Genomic DNA, 9390 nt, shown 5'->3' with positions numbered 1-9390 from the left:
CTAATCAACTGTTTCTCATCAACTGCAGTCCAAGCAACCCAGAGTGAATTACAAGATTCGGTCAAAATCACGATGTGAACACCCATCCATGGCAGTTGAAGCTCCGACTCAAAATGAAAATAGAAATCTGCCTGTCTGCATCTACTGTTACCCGTCCCATGCATCGACGACGTTGAAGGCATGGTCTCACTCTCAGGTGTAAACCGAGCATGGAGTGGCAGCCGCCATTGGTACAGAGTAGAGACACGCCTAAGCTCAAGTCAAGTCTCCCACATGTTTGACTTTCTCCACACTTACGGCGAGTCCTCTCCAGGAAGACTTTCAAATGGTGAGGACAGACACCAAGACTTGCAAGTTGCAAAGGTCAAAGTCTTGATGCTCCATGTGTAGGTGAAATTCACACGGTACGTACGTGCGAATTTGTTGATGCTTGCAGCTGAAAGTATATATAAAAGCCACATGTTTCTCGTGACGCGCTAGCTGCAGTTTGGGTTTCCTTCTCATTTTTCTGAATTAGCTTCGGAGTGAGTTGCATTCAGAGAGTGAACAGCTGAGCCACCCAAGCCAGACTAGTACATACGGGGGAGATTTGTGTGAGATTTCACATTAGATGATATCTATGAGATCGATTTTTTAATGTTGAAACATTCTCAAAAAGATTATAGACACACATCAATGTTTGATGTGCAACCTCAAAAAGTTCCAGCTCCTAATTCAACTTACAATAATGGAAACAAATAAGACAAAATCGGATTCTAATAGTGTCAAAGTACTATTCACCAGAGCTGCTACTATTCACATTCGAATTTTTCTTTTTTGAATCTCTACATGTACATCAAGTTTTGAGTTGATTTTGTTAAGGGTTGTCGTCGACATACCGTACATGAATGTTGCCAAATAATTTTAGATTTTTTTTGAGGAAATATCTAAATATGATTTTTTGGAGTTGATCTCACGATCTCACCTAAATGTGAGATCTCACACAAGTCTTCCCCCTAGATACAGATGTATATGTATATAGATGTATTTTAGACTGGAGATTCATTCATTTTGCTCCATATGTAGTTTATATTAAAATCTCTAAAAAGATGCACAATGCAGACGGCATATCCTATTTGGCGCCTGTTTTCAAACTCGTGCACCCTTTTTTTTCCAAAATCAATGAACTTTTTCTCGAGTTTGCAAACTTTTTCTTCAAAATCGATGATTTTATTCAAATTTTGTGAACATTTTTCCAAATTGCACGAGCTTTTTTCAAATTCACTGAAGTTTTTCTCAAAATTGATTAAAAAATCTAATTGACAAACTTCTTCAATTTTTTGTGAACTTTTTTTCAAAGTTGATGAATTTTTTAAAAAATTTATGAATTTTTCCCAAAATCAATGAACTTTTTTGAATTCATTTTCTTAAAATCAAAAAGTCAACGGTCAACTGGTGAACCGTTACTACTCAACCCAGCAAACCGATTTTATTTTTTAGTGAACCAGCAAACAGAGCGATTCCTGTTGGGCCGGCCCATGAGGGGCAGCGCGGGCACCGTTTCTCCTAGCGCGCCTGAAGCACCTAATAGGAGCTCCCAATGCAAACGGGCAGCCGTGCACAGCATTGTAGTATACTATTTGGATAATCTTGTGTCCTACCAAACATCTGAAGCATCTCCTCTCACCACCATTTCTACCGAACATTTACAACAATCTCATCAGGTTCTTCAGTGTTCGATCACAACGGAAAAATACAAGAGCCCTCCCTATCACCACAAGAGCCCTCCCTATATATGTCGACTGTAGACCCCAAGAAGAATAAACACGGACGGATATACATTAAGCCGGATCGGATCGGATCGGTCTACTTGAAGAAGAGGCCCTTCTTCCTCCCCCGCCGCTTCTCAACGGCCTGCACAAAGAATAGTATCCACATGAGTTGGTTCAAGGAACACATGGTCTCATGCCCAGCGTACGTGTTAGCAGGTATGACCTTCGGGACCTTCTTGTTAGTGGTAGTAGGTAGGGTCTCTTATGTCAGATGTTAGTGAGGGGTTGGATAGAGTACTGTACTGGGGGCCATCATCACTTCATGATGACCAAACAAACCGATGATGTTTGTTGTTATGGAAAATAATAATAGCAGCAGTAGTACATGGTTGCCTTGGTACGAAATGAAGGGGGCGATGTTAGTATGTAGTGTGCCTGTTGCGAGAGATAATGGATGAGCTCATACCATGGATCTGAACAGTCTTAGCACTAGCACAATCGTATCCCGCGACCTGCGAAATATGGAACACATGACACGATAAGCAACAGTCACACAAAGCAGAGAGAGAGAGAGGAGGGGAGTGGGGCATCTGGCCGAGTACTATCACAGGCTCACAGTTCAATCTACTTTGGTTTAAATTTCCAGACCATACTCTTAATAAGGAATTCAGTCCTGAACCGACATACTTTCAGTTGTACCGAGCGAGTCCCTTTTCATTCTAAAAAGTTATGATGACATGTAAAGTTGTTTACTATGGGCACCCAGTAGCCCATGCCGCTAACTAATGTTTGGGGAAGCATTAAAACTTTGCGCCTATTTATAGTGAAGCGGTTTTTCAGAGAGGCACTCACATGTTATTGTCTGCTGGCTGGAGATTATACTCGTCACCGTCAGCTGATACAATCGAAAACTCTGTCTGACGCTCGTATCCGTATGGAATATTAATCTGAAAAAAAAAACAGTATGAAGTTTGTTGTTAGATCACAACATACATATCCAACAAGAAATAGGATGCACGGGTTTAAATCAAGGGTCAAATATAACGCTGGTTAAATAAAATCAAAGCAAGACTGCAGAAACCAACATTGGTAATAGATTAGTGTATGGAAGTATAGTTGTAAGTGACTGAGCTTATACACACGAGTCATTTCAATTGTTCTGCCCACATTTTTTGGCAGGAGTTTGTCAATCTCCTGAAGAAAAATACATGATATGAAGAAAGCAGTGCCCAAGCAGAATTACGAGTTGTCACCAGATTGACAGAAAGGGAATGCTGAAGGAAAGGTTTTTAAACATGTTAATCCTTACAACTAGGGTACCGATAGTCTGATACTAGTGGCAAGCAATAACTCTGATGATGACCGATACACAATCTAATTCCGACTGCAGTGTCCACAGTGAAACTTGAAGATGGATCCTGTAAGCTGGAACATAGCACACCTGCTCCCAGAAAAACTCTGCAAACAGCCAGTTTGTGGCTGCTTCTTCGGATTTTCTTATTTTGCACACATAGCAACAGATACATGTATACGACTATACATATGGAACAGCACAAAGTTTGATCTACTAAAACCAGCGAAATCCTTATGTGTGCCAGGATTAATTTAAGGTATTACTGGTGAGTGGTGACACCTAGCCAACACTGGTTTTGCTTCAGTCCACTTTGGGGAAATCAATGTGCTAATTAAGTACCGAAAGAACCAACAGAATTCCTTGGCAATTCCAGACCTAGATCCACATTCAGAAGAAAAACAATACTAATACTGAAGAGTAGGGACATACAGCAGTTGCTTTCTGAAATTTCTCCGTGAGAACAACTCCACGCTGCCCGTTGCATTTAATGCTGTAACCTTCCCTCTTTATTGCCAAAACAGCTGGTTCCCACATGTCTAAGAATCTCACCTGCTATTATGGGATTAAACATTTCAATTAGTTTTGGGACATCGCAAGAAAGCAGTAACAATGCTATTGGTAGATAGTAGTAGAGGACAGGAAACATACAGGCAGTTGGACTTGATAAGACACATGCCCAACTTCAAGGGTTTTCTTTATGAGTTCCTTTGTTTGAGGATCTGCAGAAAAGATGATTACTCAAGTTGTGATGCGTACAAAGTGCAAGCGGAACAGCATATTCACAGTTTCGATACTCACCGCAAGTGATTTTTGCTTGATCGTTAGCGTAAACCTTTACGATGTCACCCTACAACAGGAAACACGAAGGTCTCAAAATGAAACGAGACATTTAAATACTGGAAGTTCTAGAAGCAAATCAATTTTTTAGAAAAAAGTTTAACTGTCTACAAGATTTCAACCCAGCTTACATAGCGTCTTGCTGGTATCAATATTTCATAAAGGAAGAAATTTAAGAAAAGAAAACACAGGTAGGATTGTCGCACTGTCGGGATATTCTAGATCTCAACAAACAGAAAGAAGAGCATCGATACTAATGGCAAATATCTAGTGATCAATTGACCTGAGCTTCCTCAAATCTGAGATCTAAGATATCAGAAAAAAAAAGTGACTGATAGGCTTGATTCGTGCTTGAGAAAATACAAAAAAAGAAGAGGTGTGTGGGGACCCTCATGTGTGCTCTTCGTAGTACCAGTAGAGTTCAGAAGTGAAAAATTACAAAAAGGTTATTTGGATCTACTTCCTTGAACTTAAGAAGAGCACATTTGTAGTAATATTCAGCTTCATCTCATGTTTTCACAAAGATCAACATGACACTCTGAGTAAATTTTATTCTCACCATCACGAAGCTCCCAGTCCCCAAGAGTTCAATATTTTGTCATTTCAAAGGGAACACAAAAAATACATAGTCCCAGTCCCAGGATTCCTATATGTGTTGGAAGAAGTAAATCATACAGCATAAAGATCAGCACATGACAAACTGATTACCTTTCTTTTTCTGTCGTCTAGGGGTTGGACTTCAATGGCTAGTAGATTATCAACATCATCAGCAGTAACCAAATAGGTGGGTTGCCTTGCTCCTACACACACAAATAGGTGACATAAGTAACAAGGTCACAAACCATAAATTCTCTTATTATGCAGCACATACACAAAATAGTACCTTCTATGAATTTTACGGAGCCATCATCTAAATGGCGAACCCACTGCACAGAGAAAAAGAATTGCAAAAATGAAAATCCTATGAAACTCTGAACCAACAAGAAATGTGATGAGATAGAAACATAATATTTATTCAAAACGTGGGTCAACAAGAACTATGGAGCGTACCTCAAAATTACAACTAGTGGTTCCGTTGATGGAGAACCCACTTGCTTGAAGGTCTCGTCCAGGAAAAGGCTCACCCGTGATTCGAAGACCCTCTATGCCTGGCAATGGATCATCCTCTGCAGCTGCATATTGAAAGAAATGGCATCTATCTTCAGACTGAATGCAAAGCTAAAGAATTATGATGGTTATATATGAACTTAACACAATAGTGACTACCTTCAGAAAAAGAAGAACCAGGCTCCTCGGGAACAGTAGGAAGATAGGGATATGAAGGGTTTGCTTCCTCGAGGCCAGATTCTAAATTAGGTGAGTCTCCAGGGCCCCATTGAGCAGAAGGTTCGCGCACATGTTGGTCTTCAGCCCCCACAGAATCATCCAAGACATACCTTCTACTAGGGCCCTCGAGTGGTAGGCTCGAGTTCTGAGCAACGAAACCAAACTGCAGAGCATCAGAATCACGTTGGGACGCTTGAGCAGGAACATCCTTCCTAAATTGGTTGCTGCAATCATAAATTAGTAATCTCATTTAGTACTCTAGTTATGCCTAAATAAGTGTATATAATATGATAAATTACAGACTAACAGAAATGTGCTAAACCTACCAGCAAACAGTTTATGTTAACAAGATGAAACAATGATATAAGCAAGCAAAAGCAGAAGCAAAATGTGCACACGTGACACATCAATGAATTTTTCAGAATTATTGGTTATCCTAGAAATTGCAAGATTCAGTGATGGCTCTTCCAAATTATTACTATCATGCAATAAATCATTAATCAACGCAATGGACACAACAAACTTTAAAAATGTTCATGTCTGTTGTTTTTATCCAGCCTTTCCCTTTTTCACTTGTTCGTTTTCCTGAAGGTGCGGATAACCAGCCAAGTTACTAAATTGATCCTGGTTCTTGTCCCTTGCCTTCCACTTTTTTTTTCTTTTAGGTTCATTTCCGCTTCTTAGTCCTTTGGTTGCCTCCAAATTGATAGCCACATAAGGTGCCATAACTCATAACCAACTCAATAATGGTACAGGTAGCATTTCAGCAACTAGTAGTGGCAGGTGGTGTGATGACTACAAGATGTTGCTGGGCAATGAACATAGATGATGTGGTCCGGGTGCTGAGTATTTGCATGACTACCGTAGATAACACTGTTAAAGAGCCAAAAGGTAACTTAAGTTCTTAAAGAATAAGCACTACCTGCTTGAAAGAGCGGCCCTTCCTCCGTAATCTTGATCCATAATTCTTGTAGGAACCTCACTTGGAATTACTTGATGGTTTTTCCAATTGCCTCTGGCTTGAACAGGGGAAGGGGAGGACATTGGAGATTGTACTTGAGGATATGGCGTCTGGGGCACAATATCAAGGCCGCTTTTGTACTGGGAAAGTACGTAAAAGGTTATTAGAGGAAGGAAGCGTGTGTTGCAACATGATCACAGAAGCAGTGTAGAGCTATAGTGGAGTTACCGATACTTTTCCAAGAGGATTGTTAGGTGACTGTACAGGAAGACTGGTCTTATTTGGCAATTCATTTTGCCATGGGGTAATCTGATACTGTGACTCCTTAACTTTCTCCTGCATCATCCAAGTTTGCACACAAGGCAACTTCAAAGTTCTGTAAGGAAAATATCAGCAGTAAGCTGTGCAAGCATGACAAGCTCACTACTGACTACAGAGTATGTGCGCATTGTGCTTCTGAAACAAAATGCATATTTACTGCAGCTTCGTGTGGCTCACCTCGGTGAGCATTAGTTGCTCCTGCAGATGCCTAAACAAAACCTGCAGGGCGAGGAACACACATTCAGCAAATGGTTAACCCTAAACCCTGGCCACTTCCACTCAGTTCAGAACAAAAACAGAATCTGCTTGATTGCATGTTCTGAATTTTAAACTGTGCTCAAGTTGCTTTTCACCATCAAAAGTTGTGCCATGTTTCTTAGTCGCACTGATATAGTTTCATTTAACCTTTTTGGGTCTTGTTGGCCTTGTACTCCAATGAATATATTCAGGTGCTAGTTACTCAATGACACGGTTCCTGCCAAAACGTCGGGAAACAAGACATACCTTCAAATTACCAACAATGGATTGAGCATCGGGGACAGACGGTCGTAGGTTCTCATATTCAGACAGAATAGGCAGCAAAGAGGATATGAACATTGACCTCTCTTGATGTGCAGTCTATACAGTAACAGAACAAAAAATCAGTATCATTTCAGTTTCTTTACTACTATGTTAACAGGTTGTGCAGATGAAATGATCTAGGTACACAGAAAATCTAACATATCAAAAGAAATAAAACTCGAATCTAACAACAAAATTCCAAGTCCAAGACCAGGAATATCTTACGGTAAAATCTGATAACTCCAAGATGTAAAAATGACAGAACCAATTGCGTTCTGTTTACCTTACCCTCAGTCAAGCACTCTCGCGCAGTAGCTGTTTCTCAAACTGCAAGTTCATAGGTCATAAACCATATCTAACTATTGTAACAACTGAGCTGCATAAGTATTTTAAGGTGAAAAGATTCCTTAGGTTGTTGAAAAACATGGTTATGTGTAACATGCCCGTGCGAAGCTTGTGCTGCAATCCTAAGGCACAGGCCCAACTAAGATAACAGATGCATTCATAAACTTTCAGTGAATGTGTTATCTGATCTAATATAAATGTTTTTACACACATTTTGGATCTTTTACAGCAAGATGCAATAAGAATCTTCAGTTCATAGAATACAAACAAATTCATTCAATTTGAAATGGGTATCGTAAAATCATCACCAATTTAGAATGATCTCTACTTGAGGATGCAAAGATAGAACATCTGGCAAGCATTCAAAGCAAGCATACAAGTCAGGAAAATTCCAATGACAGAGAAGTACCTGCAATGCATATGCTAGGCGGATGTTTTCCTCGATAATATCTTGTCTATATGCTAAAGACTTTGATGCTGCATCAACCAAGTCTTGCTGCTGATGATCAAATGCCTGAAAAAGAAAATCGTTTTAAAGATAATACGGTGCACTCAACCAAAGGAACCAAAGAATTGCGATAAAGCAAATATCTTACCACACGCATATAAGCGATGCGTTTTTCCAGCACCGATTTTTCCTTGAGTATTAGTGCTTCCTAACAGCAACAGCTTGCGGTCAGGTACAAGATAGAAAGGGAAAGACAGCGTGAACGGAGTGCTTTTTCATTGTACAGAAATATATTCACCTTTATTATATAGTTATCCAGATGCTTTCGTAACTGTGTGATCTCTTCTTCGTGTTCTTTGACCTTAACAGTAAGGTCCTGCATAGGAACGATCTTTGTCAGGGACGCTAGGCCATGTAGATGCATATGGTGTTGCAGGGGAATCGAACTGACCTGCTTCCAGGACACGTTTGAGTTCATCTCTGAAACAGGCAGTAGCCCTTGTCCAGGTAAGTTGAGTCTGGAATCATAATCGCCTTCTTTTCTAGGCCTGTGCGAAGGAACTTTTTTAGTATTCAGTACTGGTACCAAAAGGCCCTTCCTTCTAAGACAGAGAACTCCTTAGGAAACAAACACCATATATACATGCTGGAGTTACCTTGTCGGAGAAATGGAACGAGACGATGGAGTGGAGAAGTGCGAGGGTCCACCATTGTCCATTCCTGCCGGCTCCCTTCTGAACGCCTGGCCGCTGTCGAGGTACTTGTTGTGCCTCGTCTGTTGGTGCATCAGGGGGTCTCCTCCGCTCTCTGAAACCCCGTTGTGACGGAGAGCAGAGGCGCCTCGCGGGTTCGCCGAGGCAGCGCCGTCATAAGGCTTGGGGCCGTCCATCTTGCTAGTGACGACGGAAGTGCGGGGCTCTTGGCTCGCGCCGCCGCCGCCGCCGAAAGTGGCCTGGGATGCAGCGTCCTCGCTCTGGAACCAAATCAACGGAGAAGAGAGCACGTCAAAAACGATATGCATTTTCATTCATATAGCCATGCTATGGTAGCAACACCAGTGTGGCTGAGCACTTACAACCCTCTGCAACAGCCGCGTCTTCTTCATCAGTTCCTCCTTGAGCCTGTTGTTCTCCTGCAACTAGGATGAGACAGACAAACAGCGGAAACCGAGAATCAGCTCATGCGTTGGTTGGTTGAGCGAGCGAACGACACGCCTGACTAATTACTCATAAACTGCATTCAGCGCAGTTTTCTGAAGGCTCACAATACTTACATAACAGGAAGTGGAACAAATTGTGCAGGCAACAGGGCAGTGTGCACACATGTACTGTAATTGGTAGTAATCCACTGGTGAAGAGGGGCCCGTGCGATTCGGCCGTTTCCGGCTGACCTCGGAGGCGGGCGGGCGATCCAATTCAGCGCCGAGCCGAAGGGGATCGGCGCAGTATGTATGTAGTTATAATCGATGGAATTGCAGCTAGCTAGT

At 41.5% G+C, this 9390-nt stretch overlaps 1 protein-coding gene across 2 annotated transcripts; it reads right to left on the bottom strand.

The window, feature by feature from the left end:
* Positions 1-1648: 1648 nt before the first annotated feature.
* LOC123076716 (uncharacterized) lies at positions 1649-9042 on the bottom strand (the record flags this gene model as incomplete). Of its 2 annotated transcripts, none has more annotated exon segments than XM_044498828.1 (20): positions 1649-1893; positions 2218-2263; positions 2604-2698; positions 3535-3657; positions 3754-3824; positions 3904-3952; positions 4651-4742; positions 4826-4868; positions 4993-5114; positions 5209-5492; positions 6191-6369; positions 6458-6565; positions 6728-6769; positions 7055-7168; positions 7866-7970; positions 8053-8112; positions 8203-8280; positions 8356-8452; positions 8561-8877; positions 8980-9042. In XM_044498828.1, coding segments are annotated over 20 exon segments (2136 nt in total), but the record flags the coding sequence as incomplete, so codon positions are not given.
* Positions 9043-9390: the final 348 nt, after the last annotated feature.

This window comes from Triticum aestivum, chromosome 3D, assembly GCF_018294505.1.
Source record: "Triticum aestivum cultivar Chinese Spring chromosome 3D, IWGSC CS RefSeq v2.1, whole genome shotgun sequence".
NCBI classification, from domain to species: Eukaryota; Viridiplantae; Streptophyta; class Magnoliopsida; order Poales; family Poaceae; genus Triticum; species Triticum aestivum.
Note: the sequence above shows the minus strand (reverse complement) of the source record. Positions and strands in the feature narration are given on the sequence as shown.